Source organism: Musa acuminata, chromosome BXJ3-11 (genome assembly GCF_036884655.1).
Source record: "Musa acuminata AAA Group cultivar baxijiao chromosome BXJ3-11, Cavendish_Baxijiao_AAA, whole genome shotgun sequence".
NCBI lineage: Eukaryota > Viridiplantae > Streptophyta > Magnoliopsida > Zingiberales > Musaceae > Musa > Musa acuminata.
Window position 1 is genome coordinate 9,056,524 of NC_088359.1, and position 20,404 is coordinate 9,076,927.

The window sequence follows — 20,404 nt, forward strand, 5'->3', positions numbered from 1 at the left end:
ATTATTTTTTTTTATTATTTTTATAATATTCCTGCATACGTCGTCATTTTCTGTATTGTCAATAAAATTGATCGTGCTAAGATAAATAAAATTAAATATTTTATTTTTATAATTATAAAAAAATTAAGATAATTTTTTTTAAATATAGAAATCGGGATTAGAATCTAACTGCATGAAATTTAAGGATAATATGGAAATTAGGCCAGACAAAGACGCCAGCCCCGACTGACTTTGTCCTTTGTTTCTTCCTATATCTTCCCTATTTCCTCCCGTCATTCTTTTTTTTTGCTTATTCGGTCGACCACATTGCAACTCCTGCGCCTTCGCCGAGCGAGCTCTGAACTCGGAAATCCAGATGGGGAACGTCTTCGTGAAGAAACCCAAGATCACGGAGGTGGATCGAGCCATCCTCTCCCTCAAGACCCAGCGCCGCAAGCTCGCCCAGTACCAGCAGCAGGTCACCTCCCCTCCCCCTCTTCACTTCTGATTCATGATCTTCCCCTGATCAACGCAGAATCCCTCCTTCCCCATGGCCACGGTGCTTGTTTCTTTCTCGACCTAGACAGGCAATTGAAATGATGGTTCCCGATCTTCGAGGACTTCTGTCCTTGCCTGGTGGTTCTTCTTGATCTTTTCTCCATTGCTTATGCCAAGTGGAAGCGTGAATCGCTGCTTCCGAGTCCTCACGACAGGAGGTCTGTATACTCCAAGTTGCCGCTGCTTTTGTGGAGATATGACCATAATTCTTTTGCGTTTTCTTGGTCTTGCTCCATCCGTTCGACCTAGTTCCGATGATGGCGGGATTACCTTATCATGATGATCTCCCTTCATTTCAAAGTGCCTCACAGTTTCGAATGCTTCAAAATCCGAGTGGCTCCGTGTCCCTTCGGTTAAACCAAAGATAAACAGCACATGAATTTTCGATCTTGATGGATGATCTCATCACGCAGCTACCAGAAAGGGCAGGGTTAGCTATTAGCGTGTTAATTAGTGTTACGAGATGAGACATTGACCTTTCCTTCTTTCCTAATATCTGATGGATTCGTATTCTGAGATCTATGTGACTTTCTTTTAGGGGTATCTGTCTGAGAACTGAATCGTGTCATTGATAAACCTTCTCGTCAATATACACTGACAATTTGTAATTACGTTAGGAGGACATAGGATCAGGGTCACTGGTGTATCTCTGATGGAATTCAACCTGGCTTTCTTTTTTATTTTAAGCTAAATAATCTTTGTTGGCGACATGAAAGCATCTCTTTCGGCACAATGGAAGATAGCTTAGTTTATATGAAATGACACATTTCATCTTCATAGCTGATGAACAAAGTCATTATGCCAGAGTTCAAGCTTGGTAGCAGTTTACCAATTTATGAATATTCTAAGACTCTCTTCAAAATGTTGACTATTCTTCTTACTTGCCCATCAACTATGATTGTTATCACATATTGATATGGTCATGGTAGTAATTCTGGTTTTAGTCTTTAGTACTAGTGATATCTTTCTTGTTTCGTTCTGTGTTTATTATAGTGATGATTGCTGCAGTGATTCCAATGTGCTTGGTTTTCTAACATGGTTAACTTGTTTGAAGATGCGCTTGGTTTTCTAGCATAGTTAACTTGTTTGAAGTTCTAGCTGCTGCTAGAGTTTGATGCTACCTCTAGCGCTCGATACAATATGCTCATGTTCACTAAACATACTGTATTTGTTTTCCATGCCTGTTCTGCATTTTTTTAGCTTGAAGCTGTGATTGAAGCTGAGAAGCAAGCTGCTAGGGACTTGATCCGGGAGAAGAGGAAAGACCGGGCATTGCTTGCACTTAAGAAGAAGAAAACTCAAGAGGAGCTGTTGAAAAAGGCTGATGCTTGGCTAATAAATGTTGAACAACAAGTATGCATTGATTTTCTAATTGGTATATCATTTGTTGTGGTGTATATATTGTTTCACTTTATATACTATAATAGAGGTGTAAAGTGCCTATATCTTCCGTGGATTGTCTTCCTGAGAGTGGCTTTTCTTTCTTCTTTAGTTGGCAGATATTGAGCTAGCAAGCAAGCAGAAAGCTGTATTTGAAAGCTTGAAGGCAGGAAACAATGCCATTAAAGCTATACAAAGTGAGATTAGTCTGGAAGATGTTCAAAAGCTGATGGATGATTCTGCTGAGGCTAAAGCTTATCAGGAAGTGAGATATCTGTTTATCTATTTCCTACGTCTCCAGTCACTGTTGCTCCTAACTGAACATTTTGCAACTTCACTTTCAATTCAAGTTATTTTACCAAATGAATCTCGTACTTGAAAAAAAGATGCCTGTATTGTTGGTCTATGATAAGCTTACAGAATCTGAACCCAAGATTGGCTCTGTGAATTATCAAATTATATGTTAATTTGCTACTTTAGATTGACTGGAAAACTTGCCACTTTCTGACATAGACATAAGCCTAATGTCTTTGGCCTAGTTAGGCCTGAGCCCGAAACTGCAGAGCATTCTTGATCTTAATTGCATTGGTCTTTGATGCGAAAAGAAAGACATTAGTTGTGGAATGAGGGTGTGGCTGGGAAGTGGTTCAAGGAGGGTTAACACTGATTTGGAGGGACCATAAGGTCAAATGCTCGAAGCATATGTTTGGAGTTGAGGTACTCGAGGACGGAGATAAGAGTGGCATATAGATTTATGACATATTATTTAGAATTTTCCAGTTCATTTCAATGTTAAATTTGTTGCTGATCAGGGATGATATGGTGAGAATATATTAGTGTTTTGAAGTCCTACTTTGGCATTAAGTTGGTTTTTTAATAGCCTTGGGTAATTGTTATACAACAATTGTAGTAGCTTTTCTTGTGAGGTTGTAAAAATTACAGACTCTGTTTTTATAATCCTCACCTTTACTAGAAATAGTACCAACTACCATGTTTTCTTTTCTATTTCTTTCTTGGAGAATGGGTTTGGAAAATCCTATTCACTTATTTGAATTGAAGTTTCTAAGGTTTCAAAGTGTAGTTTTGATTATTTACTTCGTTCTGTTTAGAAAATCCCATTTAGAGATGTGATTATTTTTTCCTTTTCTCGGTAGGTTTAGTCATTCAATGGTATGATAAACTTTTATCATGCTCTCTTTGATCTGAAAGTGAGTTAATTGCCGACTTATAAAATTTATCATTTGCTTTTTGCACTTGTTGAAGGAAATAAATGCAATTCTGGGGGACCGTCTTTCTGCCGAAGACGAGGAAGAAGTTCTGGCAGAATTTGAAAATTTGGAAACTGAGGCAAGTTTTTTCGTTAATTTTTTGGGCTTTTCTGATATCATACTGAATATTTGTTATACTTCATCTGACTATTTTCAAATACTCAAGTTGAATATCAATTATCAGTATGCATATCAAAACAACCCCTGTTATTCTCTTCATTTCTGCACGAGGGGCCACATGATGTAATGATGTATACACATCAGTGGTTTTGGAAAGCATGCTATATGAGAAAATGTTTTCTTCACACATTGTAATAAGTGACTTTGAAGCATCATCAAGTTCCCTGCCAATGATATTGCTGATCCTTATTTAAGCTTTTATATCACTTGATAAGTTTGTGTGTCTCCCATGATTGTCAGAATTTATGCTTGCCTTTTCTGATGATATTTGTGACTCTTGGCTATTTATTGGAACATTTTGTACTGCAGATTACCCTTCAATCCATGCCTACTGTTCCTGCTCAATCAGTGCCAGAAGTAGAATCTCAAGTTCTGAGCACAGAAGATGAGCTTCTTGATCTTCCAGATGTACCATCTGGTGTGAAAGACATCTCAACTAGTTCAGAGAGACAAACAAAAGGTTTTTCTCTTACAAGCTTGAAGAACTTGCGTATGTAGTAATCATGATTCATAGAACTGTCGCATAGTTATGACCTGACTGTTTATGTTTTGTTTGAAATGCAGTTCTGGAGGAACCACTACCGGCTTGATTGCCCAAATGAACATAAAGGGGATTTCATTATTGCTCAACATTTGTGGTGGTTCTTGGATTTGTAACATTTCCAAGGATAACTCCCATCTTTTCTTTCTGGTCTCAGTTGGCTTCTTCCTCAGCACGCACATATGTGTTGAGCTTAGAGATCGAAATGAAAGGCTCTTTTTCCCTTAGAGGCTCTTTTCTTTTGCGTGTACAAAGAACTCAACTGATAATAACCAATAAAACCGAATGTAACTATATTCTCTCATTTCTTAGCTCGATCTGAAATAGGATAATTTATACTGTGTCTAATCAAAGATCTTTTGGTTTTTTTCTTTTTTTTTGATGTTGCATCTATTTCACATTGTTGATGCTTTGGTCCACTAGCAAGGTTGTCAGTGGGCATAACAAGTTTGGTCCATACTGATGCTTGTCAACTAAATTTTTCTTAGTTCAAGTTCCAAATTCTGACTGTAGATTTATGATTTTTTTTCTTTAATTGTCTAGCCTTGTAATTGAGCACCTCAGTTGACAGAATTTATCATAGCTGTATGAGTTACATGGTCTTTTGATCTGTCAATTTCATCTTTCAGAAAAGAAGATCTGATGTATTTGGAGTCTGCATCTTCTTAGGAGCATTATTCCTGTTCAGCCAATAACACCCACTACTAACTCATTCTTAACATGGAAGGCAAAGTGATGCTGTTTCACAACTCATTATGAAATACTAAATTCTATTCAATGTTCCAGCTTGTGACTATGTAAGTTGTATGCAAAACCTCCAATATGATTTGGCTTGTTGGTAACCTATTTTATACTATTTGTTTGTTGATCTTGAACAATAAATTAAATGTTAGACCATTGTTGGTAATGATAATTCCATATTTCTTCTCAACTTAATTCTGTTTGATAAAGACTTCTATCCCATTTGCTTTTTTTGCTCTCTGAAGTTTGAATGACAGAAATTGTGTTTATTTACTTTTCCTCTTAAGTGTTAAAAGGATGTAGTTAGATTCTCTTTTATGACCACTCCACAAGTATATATGCATACCCTAAACGAGGAAAGTAGGGGGTAAGATCGGGTACGATTCGCTTGGTATCGGACCATAAGGTATAAAATCCAATATGCTCGCCCGATTCCCATGCCTTTGAAATTTGGAACCATAGTTTTCTTATACCCGTACTTCGGATCGGATCTGTATCGGGTTATTTTGGGACTTACGATCCGACAACAACCCTTATTAAAACTGTAATAGTGCCTCGCTGCGGCTAAACAAAATGGGAAAGCCGGGGGGAAAGGTGAAGGACGGTGGGGGAGAAGGAACGGCGCTGGCCCAAAACCCTACCTCTAATGAAGAGGCGGAGCATAGCAATGGCCTCAGCCGTAAGAAGAAGAGCAAGGCGAAGGACGGCGGTGGCAAAGGCAACGGAGAGAAGGAGAAGGTTGAAAAGGAGGGCGCCTTCCTCCTGGGCGAGCCGACCTTCCTGGACCTAGGTAACGGGCGATTGCGTTGCGTGGAGACGGGGCACGAATTGCTCGCCAAGGACCGGGAGGCCTACGGCCGCACCAAGGCCTGCCGCCTCGCCCTCATCGATGCTGCCGTTGCCAGAAAGAAGCCACCCCTCAATATGTTCCAGCCCCACCCCACTTCCAAGTAAGCGGTGTTGTAAGTCGTAGAAGAAGAAGGATTTTTGATTCGTAGGTAGAAGACTGTGTGATAATGAGTTGGTTGCAGGTCGCAACTGGTGTGCAAGCTTACCGGAGACGCGGTTAATAAATCTGAGGAGCATATCTGGAAGCACGTCAGTGGAAAGAAATTCCAGAATATGTTAGGTATTCTTTGTGCAGAAATGAAAAAAGATATTTTATTATCCTACTCCTTTTTTTTTCGGATTGAAATATACTCTTTTTTTTTTTTGTTGGCTTTCTGATTCATGTTGTTTCTTACTCTGAAAAATTGAGTTTTTTTTTGCTATATACATGTGGACAAATTTCCATCGTTTTTATTCAAGCCTTGCTGTTAAAAGTGATTCTGAGAACTGTGATCTCACGTACATACTATCACATAGCGAAGAGTTCGCCATTCAAGAGTTATTTGGATATGGAAATAATGTGGGTAGGAAGATGCAAAATAGAGGCAGTTGAAGGTCCCGCAAAATGGAAGATTTTGATGTGAATCCATGAAAACTAATAATTAGAAGAGGGGTTGATGCTCCAAGACCAAAACCTCCAAAGTTGGGGGAATTGATAAGAATCTATCGGAATGACCTGGAATAAGTGGATGAGCAACTAACTCTGGGCTGGTTTGAACTAAAAACTAGTAGTTCCAACATGTTTCCCTAAGTTTTAAATCAATTACATCCAATTTATGTCTTTTGCTCTATTTGAGAAAATCACTCCAGTAATCTGAACAAACCAATATGATCTATCAAGTCCAATAATCACAATTTTCACCACCAACCTTGAAATTGATTCCAAGTCTGTGAATGTTGTTCATTTTTTGGACTAGTCATGAATGACTATTAGAAAAGTTTAAAATAATATTAATAGTTCTTGATCTCTTTTGGAATGATTTGGTTCTGGAGATCTATGCTAAGCTAACCTTAAATTCTATATCTGCAGGAATATTGCCTTTCTGTTGAAGAATTTTAAGGAATAATTATCAACATTTTTTTGTATTTTATGTTTTAAGCATCATGATTAAGATATGGCCAATATGATGTGATGTGTGCTGTGTTTGTATTACAGAACAAAAGGAAATGGAGTCCCATGCCAATGCAGAAGCTGTAGAGAAAAATGCAAAACAATCAAAAAAGCAATTCAAGTCAAAAAAAGATCAGAAAAAGAATGCTCATGAGAGTGATTCACTTACCAAAAAGACAAAGGCAAACAGTGATGATATAATTGAGCCTGATTTCTGGGTTCCTCCCGTTGGAAGTCGCTGGGACTTCGATGATGGAGAGGATCGCTGGGATTCTCATGAAAACTCAGATGATGATGCAGATGGTGGTACAGGCCTAGGTAATATGAAGCTGCTAGTCCTTTATTGAATATATATTGACATTATGCTTTTTGGTCAATTTATCTTTGATTAATGACTGAACATAAGTTTGCTGACTGATAGAAGTTTCTGTCTTTGAAAAAGGTCTTGCCAATGGAAGTGTGGTGTTTGGTTCGTTTCTAATGAACATTAGACTTGAATAGGACTAGCATGTGTTATGATGAAATTTATCTGAACAATTGCTGCCAATAAAAACCCAAACTGTATCGATAAATTTGGTTTGTCTAGATCCAACATCAATCTACTCATTCTCAAAGAAAATAGAAAAAAGAAAAGAAGCTCCATTTGGTCCTAAGACCTATAAAATATATATGCACATGGCAAGTTGTCGGAGATGTGACAAAACAATAAATGCTGTGCTGATCCCTTACTAGCTTGGAGATGTGCCAAGGTGTTGGGGATGTCTATGCGAGGGATGGAAGATAAGGCCATTGTGTCCATGAACAGGATAGCCAGCCTCATTTATGTTATCTTATATGTAAATAAATCAGATAAATAGGAGTATAATGTTCATCAGGAGTTCATAAATTGAAACGTTTAAAGAACAAAGGCAGACAGTTTACATTCCAGGCTGAAATAAGTTTGGTACTAAATCTCTATTAAAACTTCTCATTGTTTTTCCTCAGAACACCAGTTTTTTTCATCTCAGTGTTGGCGGATCCAAACTTTACAACTTCGCTGTGGAATGTTATGTGGAATGAAATGATGTAGTTCCATGTTTCAATTAAGATGCTTGTTTGTAATGTAATTATGGAGTGAATATCATACAGTTTTTATAGAAAGCCTAAAGTTGTATCCTTTAAATATTTATTTTATTAACATCTCAATCTGGCTTTGGTTGTCGGGTTTAGATGTACAAAGAGTGTCCTGTCTTTGGCTCATTTATACTGTTCTGCAAAATTTAAACTAAACGTTTGCTTGCTTTTCTTTGGCTCATTTATGCTGTTCTGCAAAATTTAAACTAAATGTTTGCTTGCTTTACTAAGAATACCCATTTGATTCAATGTGACATTTGTCTCTTTGTACTTAGTTATGGTTTTTATGTCTTTTAACAGATGGAACATCTGAAAAAGATGATCCTGAAACAAGGAAACTTGCCAAGCGGTGTGTTCACTCTTCCCTAACACCTTAATATTTTCTGCCCTTCACTTTATGTTTTGAGTTTTTCTTTTGCTTAGTCTTCTTGATCTCTGTTTCCCGAAAACAACTGTCGGCAGGAGTAAGCGAACATCAAAATCTGTTGGCCTCAGCAGCTTTGTTTCAAGGAAGAAAAAGATCAAGAAGGCAACTACAAGCCCTTCTGAGCAGCAGTTATAACAAGAGGTTCACACAAGCCATCCTGCATGATCAAATATCTAAATTTTGAATGCCATCTGTATATTTCAAAGAGTGAAAGGATGATCTGTGTTTTTGCAGCATACTCACCTGCAAAGCTTGTGATTGTCTGCCTTTTGTATATGCAACGTCAAGCCGTAAGTGGACAAACTTCCTCTTATATGCTCTCAAATGGACCCATCTTCGCTTAATATTCTTCTCACTGGCGTGTGATCTCCACTAGTTATTTTAAATTCGTAGAAGCGAGTGAGTGGCTTTGTCAAATGTGTCGTCTTTTATTATGTTTGTCTACATATTCTATTTTGATCCTCAATCGCATTTTAAATTCCAGTTTTATCTCCTTTTATTTCTTATTTGAATCATTATTTGAATCATTCTTATTTGAATTTTGATACTCTGATAAGCTTCGAATGTGTTTGTTTTCTAGCTGAACTAACATCTGGATGTGATTTGGATGAAGGTTTGATATTATAGAAGCTTTGTAAGCATACTCTTGGTTGAGTTTTTCAGGTACTTACATCCAATCCTGCAGTGAATTACTAAACCTAAATCGAACTGTTGCCACGTCCGAACTGTTTCACTTGAAGAATATCTTTTGAAGGCATCTGAAACTCTTTGAAAGATGGCAATCACTTCCAAATGTTCAGAAATTATCCGCAGCCTATTTGTTAAAGCTTTTGATCGCAAACTCACTGTAATAGTGACATGAGTAAATTACTTCATGAAGTTTATGATTACATTCTTTTGGTTGCATTTCCTTGTTTCTCTCTCTCTCTCTCTCTCTCTCTCTCTCTCTCTCTTGAGACTGTTCATGTCAATCTAAAATGCAATTCGATTGTTGTTTCTTGTATAAATCTCATCCCCTATTTCTACATATTGCTCTTTGCGAGGAACATTGTAATGAGTTTTTACCCCATAAAACTAAATTCCTATCTAACATGTTTCAGTGTTGTAGCTCTTCGATAGGAACACTGCTATCCAAACTGACCGATTCACTCCTGGAAATGCTCGTGGGTGATGTGATCACTGGCACCCGTACCTGAGGTTTCGGCCGCATCATGTCCGCTGTTGAGCACGTCAGCCCCGCAAAATTTCAGGGGTGATCGGTCGGACAGACTAGCATTGGATGCGATCATTTTCAACGACGCCAGATCAGCATTGCTGTTGCTTCTACATCTCCGGCGTCCATCGCTGGCTTTCCACGAGATTTGAGATCCACTATTTGGACGGTCCTGATCGATCCAACAGCAGACGCCCGTCCGAGATCCCATATCAACCTCCTCCTCCTCTCTCTCTCTCTCTCTCTCTCTCTTGACGCCGTCGTTCACGATCGACGAGGCGAACCCGACGAGCGTAGAAAAGCCTCGTCCCTCCCGTCTCCACAACACAAACCCTCTCCGCCGCCCGTCGCTTCCATCTCCTCGGATTTGTCGAGGCTCACAAGGGTGGAGGCATGATCGTTCGGCCGCCGCCTTCCGAGTGATCCCGGAATCGCCTTTGAAGCCTTCGATCATGTCCTCAGCTCCCGCCGCCGTCAGATCCCAGTCGCCGGCGCTCAAGGCGCTATTCAAGACCCCCGAGGGCCGGTACAAGCTCCTCCACGAGAAGACCCTCCCTCCCGCCGCAGCTTCCCATGGCAAGTCCGTCTCTCAGGTGGGCTTCTTCGGGCCAAAACTAGGGTTCTTGGCTTGTTTGGTTCCTTTTTCTTGATTTCAGCGCAAAAGACAGGGATCTTGATGTCTTTCTTTGCAGTTGACGATTGCGTATCTCAAGGAGAAACCGCCGGCCAATACGAGCCAGGCGGCGCCGTCAGCCACGAGTTCGGGAGTGAGGTCGGCGGCGGCCCGACTGCTCGGGTCCGGGAATGGGAGCCGGTCGCTTAGCAACGGTGTTACTCGGGTAGTGTCGGCCAACAGCAGGACCGGTGGTCCCGTTGGTGCATCGGTGGGATCGAGTGCACAGCTGGCATCGCCAAACTATGATGGCAAGGGGACATACCTAATCTTTAATACAGCAGACACTCTGTTCATCAGTGACCTCAATTCGATGGAGAAGGTTTTGCGCCTGTTTGATGTGGAAATGCTCTGTTGAGTTTGCTAATCTATTGCATGTCATTTGTATGCCTCTCTTATCATTCTTTGCTTCAGGATCCTATCAAGTCCATCCAATTCGGCAACTCAAACCCAGTTTGCCATGCGTTTGATGCTGAGGCGAGTGATGGGCATGATTTGCTCATTGGGCTGCACTCTGGAGACAGTAGGTTCAGTCAGTTATATACTGTTAAGATTTTTTCCCTTGTTTTTTTTCTGCCCACTAATGCCCACATGCATGATGTTGTAGTCTACCTGGTATCACTTAGGCAACAATTACAAGATCCAGGGCGGAAGCTTTTGGCAGCTCAGCATTATAACAAAGAAGGCACAACTAATAATAGGCATGTATCGCATGTCAATACCATAGGTGACATGTTTAGAGAGCATTAATGACAGAGAGCTGATCTTGATAGTTACTGATGTTATAGTTTGTTGGCCAATTGCCGTCTTTTTTCAAATTTTACTTTTTATGTCAGCATAATTCTCAAAGTTAACCTCTCTTATTCATTCGGGCATTGTGTTTGATGGTTATTGCTATCACGTTTCTCTCTGTTGCTTATGTCTTTTGTACTTTAATTTTATCTTTCATATAAACTTTGCATTCATTTTATTGAACTTTTGTGCTGCAAGTCATTTTCTTGTGGATCATTGAAAAGCATGTACTAAAATCTTAATGAACTAAGCAGGACTCGTATTTAGAAGAAAATATTAATCATGAACTCTTAAATTACTGATCGTGATGCTAGGTCGATAGCATTGATGTTGAGTGTAGATATGCTTGAAGTTGCTATGCATGCTTCAGTTTAAGTCAGAAAAAGAATATCTTTGAATCAAGATTTGGCTTACTTTAGTTAGAAAAATTTAATAGAGTGGATGCTTGGCTTTAAAAGAAAGAAAGGACGATAATAAATTCAATAACATAAATTGTTTCCAAGCTCCAGGCTCCTTTATGCCAAAGTTGGTTTGGCTTTGGCTTCTCTAGTCTTCGTGCATTAATCATGGACATGCTGGAAGCTGATTGTGCCTCTTGATCTGTTAAATTTTGTTTAAGATCCTTCCAAGCAACTTGGCCCTAATGATGAGTTAGGTAAATGATTTTAACATAATAGAGCAACTTGATAAATACAAACATTATCCTCTTATAGTTTTAATATGAATTTCATGTCCATATATATCTACTAGGTTTGCTTATGCAAAACCATGTGTTTAGATTAGGCTGTTATGGTACTGTTAAGTAGGAATTGACAGAGATGCCTGACAGAATAAAACATCAAAATATGCTTGGTGGAAACTCTGAAGTCATATGTAAACATGCAGAAAAAAACATGATATGTCTACAACATAGACGATGATGACAACAAGCCATAGTGTTCCAACTATTTGGGGTCACCTACATGAATCTTTTTGCACCAGTAAGCACAGAAAGCAGTATCTCCTGTAAACTGCATGATTCAGATAATACTGTATTAAGGGAGGATTGGCTGAAGCTGGTTAATGAACATAGAACAGTTGTCAAACACAAATTTGTATCATTACATGCATGACATATTGTAATGATGGCATTGGAGAAGAATATATGAACACGAACTTATATAGACAACAACCTGCAGATGAATTTATGTAACTTGTAGTGCTTTATGCGTGAGAAAATTGTACATGTAAAGCTGAAAGGACATACAAGAAGATGGGGTTTTTCACTTTTGTGAATGCTTTCATTAGGTAGCCTGCACGACTTGTAAAATTATAAAGCTAAAGGAAAGTACTCCTGTATGGTATGAGTAGAAAGAGAAGATTAAATTGGTAGAGGACCCTTCAATTTTTGTATATGATCTTAACCCATATTGTTATTTCATTGTTTTCTTTGTTTAATACTATCAAGAAAACTTCTAAAACTTGTAACCACATGTTATTGTATGACACTATGACTTATTTTCAAAAATTTAGTTTAGTGGTATATATATTTACCTAGCAGAGGCCTGAAAGTTGGAGATATGCCATTTGCTGGAGAAGAGTGCTGGTTTTTATAGCAATTAAAAGAAAAAGAAGAGTGCTGGAGATATGTCATTTTTTATTTTTATAGCTAGAAAAAGAAAAAGAATAAGATTGCTGGTTTTTGTATACTTGTGGTAGTTGTGCACAGATTTTTTCTTTTGAAATATAATAAGTTAATTGTTTTTTGTTTAAACTATGTCCATGGTTGTATTCAGAGTTCAGAGTTATTTGCTCTTAGTTATACAGAAATTCCATTGTTTTTACAGTCGATGCACTTGCGTGGCATGGGTGCCAGAACGTGAAGGCACTTTTGTTGTTGGTCATGCTGATGGTAACATATATGTCTATGAGAAGGTTAACTATAGATTTCTTAATTGTTATCTTAGTTCAACTATCTTTGAAATGAAACTTAAGCATGTTTTGCCTTTTTGTTTAGAGCAAGGATGTCACTGCTGATAGTTCGTTTCCTGTTATCAAAGATCAAACTCAATTTTCTGTTGCACACACACGCTCGAATAAGGTAATTTGGAAACGATGTATAATCTGCATAGTTATGTGGCCAATGTTAATGAGCTTCTATGTACCATACACAAATCCAAGACAAACCTGAACCATATTGCTTGAGCTCAACATTTCAAACTCAACCGCTGTTTGATTGAGTTGATCTCAAAATGACTTTGCATTCAGTTAATTCAAGCATAGCTTGTGCAAACTCCTGCATACAGTTTTCTGATTGATCATTTGTTTCAGATTGATTTAAAAAAAAAATGTTCACATTTGCAAGCAAAATTTTGGGATTGTTTATGACCATTGTTATCTGTTAAGTACATGAGGTTCATCCACTAACCAACATAAAGCATGTTTAAGAAACATGTTGTGGGTTCCTATGCCTTTGATTGCACTTACTTGATTCAGTAACAACCTAGACATTATCTAGTTTAAATTTATACATTGGCACTGTCATGTCTGTATGATTGAAATGTTCTACTGGGTCTTAGCTAACCATGGCTTTCCTAGCACAATTGTTGTGGTCCTTGCTTCAATTGGAAGTCAAATGTCATTTGCATTCATCGGACACTAGACCAAGGAAAAGCAATCATAATAGTATTGAACCATTGATAAGTGTGTCCTAGGACCATGATGCTTCTGAGTATTGGATGTCCCCATATTTTCATTCACAGCTTGAAGATTCCGATCGAATAATTTTAACTGGATGCTAAAGTAATCTGTATATTTGGGAATTCAGGAGACCATTTTGTGATTTCTAGTTGCAATTTCTTTTGTACTTTTTCAACTATTAACTAAGGGATTTGCTTGCAGAGCAACCCAGTTGCTAGATGGCATGTTTGTCATGGTTCAGTCAATAGTATATCCTTTTCAGTCAATGGAACATATATGGCCACTGTTACTAGAGATGGTAATTGTTTGATTCCTGTACCTTGTTTCTATATCTTTAGTACCTGTTCTTTACGTCAAATATGATGTCCCATTAAAACCTGAAATAGTAGAGTCCTTGTAGGTTATTTAAGAGTATTTGATTTTTCAAAAGAGCAACTAGCATTTGGAGGGAAAAGCTACTATGGTGCATTACTATGTTCTGCTTGGAGGTATCCATTATCTTGCATACTATTACAAGATTTTGTCCTTGCTTATGTCATGTTTTTTGTCTTGCATTTGTCATGCTTTTGTCAAATTAATTAATAAGATTTAATGAATCACTATTTTGCACATCTCAAACTTTCTCGTTTGTTTCCTTTTGAAACTTGACTATGAAGTGATCCACTGTTTTAGTTTGGATGGGAAATACATATTGACTGGAGGTGAAGATGATCTTGTACAAGTTTGGAGTATGGAGGACAAAAAGATTGTCGCATGGGGCGAGGGACATAATTCATGGGTAAGGTTTTGGTAAAATGTTGCACAAGCTTTCTTCCCTATTAATTACTCGGGATACACTAATAAGTGTATCAGCAGGTTAGTGGAGTTGCTTTCGATTCATATTGGTCAACCCCAAATTCCGAAGGAACAGAAGAAAATGTGGTGTATCGTTTTGGCTCTGTTGGTCAGGTAATCTATTATGGAATTTAATTATCGAAGAACGGATTCTAATCAATCAATTGATGTTCATTTTTTTTTTTATGTATCTTCCGTGTGGCAATGAATAGTATAAGAAAAAGGCTCTTGCATTAGTATCTAATGCCATTTGATGAAATTCAACCTATGCTTGGTAATAGTGAGCACAAAATTTGTTTGTGTGGTAAAAGAAAGCACAAAATTTGTTATGAAGAAAGCTGAAATGTAATAGTTGTAAATTAAAAGATGATGTTGTATAATTGGCTTAGTGTTAGGTAACCTGAAAGAAAATTTCTTTACTGCTGCTCGAGTTCTTTATAAATTGTATGCTTACGGAGTTAGACCATGCATGACCGAGGGATGAGATTAGCAATAGTGGAAGAAACATTTGGATATATGCTTAAGTTGTATGAAATTATTTCTGGAGATTTTTTTTTTGCGTTTGTTTTTCATTGAAGTGATTATTCTCCCGCACTAGAAAATTTCAATTGTCTGTCTACTCTTTTTTGTTGCTCAGTGTCATCCCTAGTAAGTTGCAGGATGGTCAGCTGCTTCTGTGGGACTTGGTGATGGATGAACTCATCATGCCACTACGCTGTCCTCCTGGTGGGTCAGCAACTCTCAGCAGCGGAAGCCATTCAGCAAGCTGGGACAGCATGTGTCCGATGAGTGCTCTCCTACCTGCTCCGAGCATGAGAGATATGCCAAAAATTTCTCCTTTGGTAGCTCACAGTGTGCACATGGACCCCCTCTCGGGCTTGATATTTACCAATGAATCAGTCATTACGATATCTCGCGACGGCCATATCAAGATCTGGGAGAGGCCCCAGAATCACGAGTGCAGCCAATCTGGTTGCTCCCACTCTGTAGTAGCTGCTGCTCCTATCGCCAAGCACAGACCCGTCGATGGCATCCACATCCATTAAGAGCAGCACTTACTAGTCACAAGCATCCTGCTACATGAACAAAAAACACTCTTGCCTGCTCGCGGCTTTTATTGCAATTTCTCTCCATGAATGAAATTTGACCGCTCAGTTGTTTAAAGAACAACAGGTTATTATCAAATCAGAGAAATGATGGCGAGGTCCGATGGCTTGGCATTTCAGAGAAATAATGGAGTAGGCCGTTCCTACCAAAAGGTGCAAATGTCCAACTGTTTCCTGTGTGCTTTTAATTTCTTGCCTCGTCAACGTCGTGAATCAGCAGTTTTGGGATGATGTCATAGGTTCTAGCAATATTGACCTCGTCTCATCCCAGAGATGAGATGATTGCTGTGGATTCTTCTAGCAAACACAAAAACTTCTTCGCAATTGGTTCAAATCTTTACTGTCGGTTTTCGTATTTGCAACCTACCTCTGGCTTCCAACGACCAATTCAATGCCTCAATTGAACTTATCAGCTCAAGTATACGTTTTGTACGTCATCATGTAGATCACCGACAATGTTTAACTTATCAGCTAAACAACCGCATTTTAAAAGCAAAATTACATAAGATTATATTTAGAATATTTTTCAACTCACTGGCAAAATACATGTCTTGCAACTACTAATAATCTCTAACCCAATTGCACATCGAGAAGGCATCTATTATCGGAACTCCGACACTACAAAGACGCGAGCGGTACCATCGTCTGAAACTGAAACTAGAGAGTTGCCATCTGCGGACAGGGCGAGGGATTGAACGGTGTCTGTGTGGCCGCTGAAGATTTTCACACAATTGCCAGTGAGACTGTCCCAGACACATACCTTACCGTTGACGCAGCCGGTTGCGACAAACTGAGATGCACCCAGCCATGCAAGGCATGTTACACCCTCCTGTCCAAACCCAGAGCAAAAAAACCTAAGTACAAAAGGGAAAGCAGGATAAAGAGAGAATGTGAATATGCATCAGGCCGAGTATGACCTCATGATTACATGCACATCGCACTGAAGAACGTTGAAGATCCCATATAATGAGCTTCTGATCCATGCTGCCTGTCGCTGCCCAAGGAGAGCTGCAGGCCGAGTAGATGGCATCTCTTAAGCCCCAACGACACAATTACTTGCAGTGAACAGATGTAAATTCATAAAGGTAAATGCACACTCGTTGCTTGACAAACAAAAAAATCCGATATGGATGACAAACAAAAACTTGTACGAAAGTTGGATGACTAATTCAATAGTTATCTTCTGGCCTCCTCTTTGCCTAGTACTTTGCTTAGATCCAACAATATGTTACTATACAAGTAAAGAAACTAGTTTAATCTACGTTATCGAATCATCAAAAGGATGCCATAAATCAAGTAAGCCATACAAGTACACTTCTCTTTCCAATTATTACATGTATTTTCTGTAATTCATGAAAGGATGTGTTTAGCTAAAAGTAACCATACCTTGGTGTGAGTCCAATGCACTCCACAGATTTGGAGTGAGCGATTAACGAGCTGATCACCTACAACAACGGTGACATCCATTAGAAAATTAAAAACTTTCAATATTCATATCTAGGAATTAACCAAATCCACCACAGTATAAATGGAAAAGAACAATACAGCAGCTCTTGCGCCTCAAAAACATGATAATTGTTATTTTCACTTCAAATTTCCCAGTTATAGCTGAGAGTTGTAGGCGATTGCAGGAAAAAATGTTTCTACACCTCTATACGGCATTATAACCAAGTCTCATCACCCATAGAATGGAGTTGATTCTTGGGTACATATCAAAGTTGGGAAAGCTGTATTAAAGTTTGGGTGGAGGTGACTAGCCAACAACTTAGCATTGACTCTGTAAAGCTGATGAAAACCTCCCATTAAAAGTAACACTCTATTATAATGTTCTTAAAAGATACGGAAGCAATAGACTTAAAAGCTAAAAGTTAGTTGGCTGATAGGAAGGCCCACTGTCTTTTTGTAGTTTAGGATCATGCAACAAAGCAACACTCCATTATAATGTTCTTCCAACCAAAATATGGGAGGAAGAAAGACTTAGGCAAAACAATCACGAATTATGTGTCATATCCTTCATGACACCTATGAAACAGAAGCATTTATCAAATCATGACTAAACGGCACATTAACGCTTACAACAGAAAAAAAAAAAAAAACATGAGGATGAGCTACTTGTAAATGAAAGTGAAATAGCTCATCGTAATAAAAGTCAATGTACTTTAGTCTGTCACAGTATTGTGCAATTGATAAGCACTAGAACATGAAAAGAAAATGTACCCGCCCAGTTGTTATGTTCACCAAGTGTATGGAGCTGTCCTTTGAGCCCGTGATAGCAATAGTAGAGTCAGAGGTTATTGACAAGCATGTCAATCCATCAGTGTGATATGGGTGACCTAAGAAGTGAGCTTTCAGTGAGAAGGTATTATTATGAAATCTCAGAAAAATAAGTAATATCCCAGTTCAATGCAATAAAGAATTCAATATGAACTGTACCAATAAATAATTAGCACATTCTTAATGCTAAATTGTCAAATCTCGTTTATTCATTCTGTTAGTTAAAATTACAATAGTAAGCCTCAAGTTGAACTCGAGAATAAAAAGATTTAACACACAATTGCAAGAAAAAGAAGTGTTTTGTTCAATAAAGCTTCTTGTACATTCTTAATGCCTCTGTCTAAAGCTCAAATTTTCTCCATTAATCAAAATTACACCAGTTGGGCTTAGTCTTGCATCCAATGTGACAAACACCTATATCTTCTGCAAAAGCTAGCCTGCACATTCAAAATACTTCTGCCACATAAATGGATTGATTGCGGTATTCATCAAGTCAATTTCTGTAGGTAAAACAATTGGATCCACAAAAAACTCTTACTGCATAATTAACTAGAATGAGACATTTCTAATTCTTGATTGAAAGTTTTGGAAGGTTCCAATTTAGAACTGAATGCCTCATCAGCAAACTCGCCTAATGACACTCAGAACAGACTTATCATCATTCTATGTTGCATCAAACATTTCACAAGGTGCACTAGGCTTCATTTACCACATATCCAAGTGAATCTAGATAATTGCAACCTGCGCCAAAATTTTAAAGTACCAAAGCATGCCATAAACAGCCACACAATAACCTCATATATATATTAATCACATAAAAAAAAACAAAATCAAGGAAAATCGAAAAGAAAGAAAAACGATACCTCTAACAATATGGACGCTCTCACCAGTCTTAGGATTCCATATCCTGAGTGATGCATCATCAGAACCAGTACAAATAAGCTTACCTTCAAAAATAATATATCAGCCTAATTAGGTGAAGGCTTTGTAAATCAATAATTAGCATATCAAACATGGATATTTCATTACCATCAGGAGTGAAATCACCACAGGTGACACTGCTAGCATGACCAGAAAATGTATTCAGACAGATGCTTTTGTCAGCGTTCCACATATATACATTTGTATCTTCTGAGCCTGCTATTATCAAGTGTCCTTTTGGGTGCCATCTAAGCCACTAAGGAGTCAAAAAAGGAATAAAAGAAAAGAGTCACACTTAAGAAACAAAAATTGCTTTACAAACACCAACGAAAAGACAGCTCACCTCAAAGCCATCTCCAGAACCTTCAAGTGTACACTTAAGACTACCTGAAGAAGCATCCCATACATGAATAAGTCCATCAAAACCTCCAGTGGCAAGTAACTGCCCATCAAAACTGAAGGCTACAGTAGACACTGTATCTTGGTGTCCTGCACCCATATAAGTGGCTAAAGTAAAACTTTTCATATAGCCTCTCTCTCTTAAAAATATCAACATAAAGCTTTTGCACACCATTGAAGCTTTATACTATGGCAGTAAACAAGATGCGACATAGTTGTCACCATAGGAATTTTAGATTAAAAAAAGAGAGTACAAATTGCAAATAAAGTTTGAATTTTATTTATCAGATAACTTCTTGATATCCAAAGCACAAGTATATTTATGTACACAATGAATTTCAAGGCAAAATACTATAGAAACAGTAGATATCATCGCAATACTGACCTTGGAGCTCCAGACTTGCATCCGCAGCACCAATTTTCCACAGAAATCCTCTATCATCTTTACCTCCAGTAGCCACAAGAGACGCGTCTGTTGGATTGCATGCTACAGTATATAGTTCATCTACACCAACAAATTTCATGAGTCAGAAGCCTTCACAACTTACGAAAGGCCAAGAAACTAATGCAGGTTCTCATCTTATGATGGCACATGCTAATAAAGAACATGTCTTCGCATATCTTTTATTCTTTATTTGCTTTTTTTTCTCTTGATTTTTCCAAGTCAGTAGTAGAAAAGATTTGCCTGCAACTTAAACTTACCTGAATGACCCTTAAACACGTAAATGGAATCGTCGGCTTCTTCTGCAAGAAAAGCAATACAAAAGACTTAGCAATTGATTCCTCGGAAAGAATCGAACTAAACATAAAACTGCTGACTCTTAAAATATGAGTATGCAGACAAACTTAATGCAAGAAACACAAGAAGTGTAAGAGACGAGGGATCTATCGGACCATCAAATCAAGATCAAGATTAGATAACATGCCTTGAGTCGGGGAAAGAAACCGTTCGAAAATTATATGGATTAGACAGACGTACCGATATCATCGTCCGAACCCAATCCCTCGTCCTGGTCGGGAAGATCTGCCCCAAAGACGCAAAAAAAGAAAGATAAGAAGGCACGAAAGCGAGAGAGTTGGCGGGGGAGAAACAACCAGACCTTCTTCATCGATGGGGATCTCCTGGATGACGTCGTCGTCATCGATGAACACCTCTCCTTCCTCGTCGGAGTCGGAGTCGTCGCCGCCGCCGCTGCCATGGCCGCTGTGGATGCTCATCTCTGGGGAGCGAAGGTGCGGCTCCGATTCGGCCGACGAGGGTTTCCCCCCAAAAGAAAATACTAAGAAATGCTAACATACGCACCCGAGTAATAGAGGCGTAAAATAT

At 38.5% G+C, this 20,404-nt stretch overlaps 4 protein-coding genes across 5 annotated transcripts; 3 read left to right on the plus strand and 1 right to left on the minus strand.

The window, feature by feature from the left end:
* Window positions 1-264: 264 nt before the first annotated feature.
* On the plus strand, window positions 265-4,813 carry LOC103971189 (vacuolar protein sorting-associated protein 20 homolog 2). Its single transcript, XM_009385147.3, has 6 exons — window positions 265-457; window positions 1,738-1,890; window positions 2,030-2,182; window positions 3,181-3,264; window positions 3,675-3,825; window positions 3,930-4,813. The coding sequence occupies exons 1-6, from the start codon at window positions 356-358 to the stop codon at window positions 3,953-3,955; spliced, it is 669 nt and encodes a 222-aa protein (XP_009383422.2). The 5' UTR covers window positions 265-355; the 3' UTR covers window positions 3,956-4,813.
* Window positions 4,814-5,219: 406 nt separating this feature from the next.
* LOC103971191 (uncharacterized) lies at window positions 5,220-9,092 on the plus strand. Of its 2 annotated transcripts, XR_670676.3 has the most exons (7): window positions 5,220-5,597; window positions 5,679-5,776; window positions 6,692-6,964; window positions 8,060-8,108; window positions 8,222-8,327; window positions 8,421-8,476; window positions 8,850-9,092. XR_670676.3 is itself a non-coding variant. In XM_009385148.3 (6 exons), the coding sequence occupies exons 1-5, from the start codon at window positions 5,221-5,223 to the stop codon at window positions 8,319-8,321; spliced, it is 897 nt and encodes a 298-aa protein (XP_009383423.2). In that variant the 5' UTR covers window position 5,220; the 3' UTR covers window positions 8,322-8,327; window positions 8,421-8,692. The 2 variants fall into 2 exon arrangements, 1 of the variants encoding a protein (XP_009383423.2); XM_009385148.3 differs by lacking the exon at window positions 8,850-9,092 and having other exon boundaries at window positions 8,421-8,692.
* Window positions 9,093-9,351: 259 nt separating this feature from the next.
* Window positions 9,352-15,827, plus strand: LOC103971192 (probable catabolite repression protein creC). The gene is made up of 11 exons (XM_009385149.3): window positions 9,352-9,992; window positions 10,092-10,394; window positions 10,487-10,595; window positions 10,680-10,773; window positions 12,691-12,778; window positions 12,861-12,944; window positions 13,745-13,841; window positions 13,944-14,031; window positions 14,216-14,321; window positions 14,399-14,491; window positions 15,037-15,827. Exons 1-11 carry the CDS (start codon window positions 9,852-9,854, stop codon window positions 15,421-15,423), a joined length of 1,590 nt encoding a protein of 529 aa, XP_009383424.1. The 5' UTR covers window positions 9,352-9,851; the 3' UTR covers window positions 15,424-15,827.
* A 140-nt stretch (window positions 15,828-15,967) lies between these two features.
* Window positions 15,968-20,361, minus strand: LOC103971193 (uncharacterized). Its single transcript, XM_009385154.3, has 11 exons — window positions 20,178-20,361; window positions 20,057-20,101; window positions 19,780-19,821; window positions 19,463-19,582; window positions 19,022-19,167; window positions 18,787-18,934; window positions 18,621-18,704; window positions 17,701-17,816; window positions 16,870-16,928; window positions 16,401-16,491; window positions 15,968-16,312 (listed from the first exon to the last, which is right to left on the minus strand). The coding sequence occupies exons 1-11, from the start codon at window positions 20,293-20,295 to the stop codon at window positions 16,085-16,087; spliced, it is 1,197 nt and encodes a 398-aa protein (XP_009383429.2). The 5' UTR covers window positions 20,296-20,361; the 3' UTR covers window positions 15,968-16,084.
* Between the last annotated feature and the right edge of the window lie 43 nt (window positions 20,362-20,404).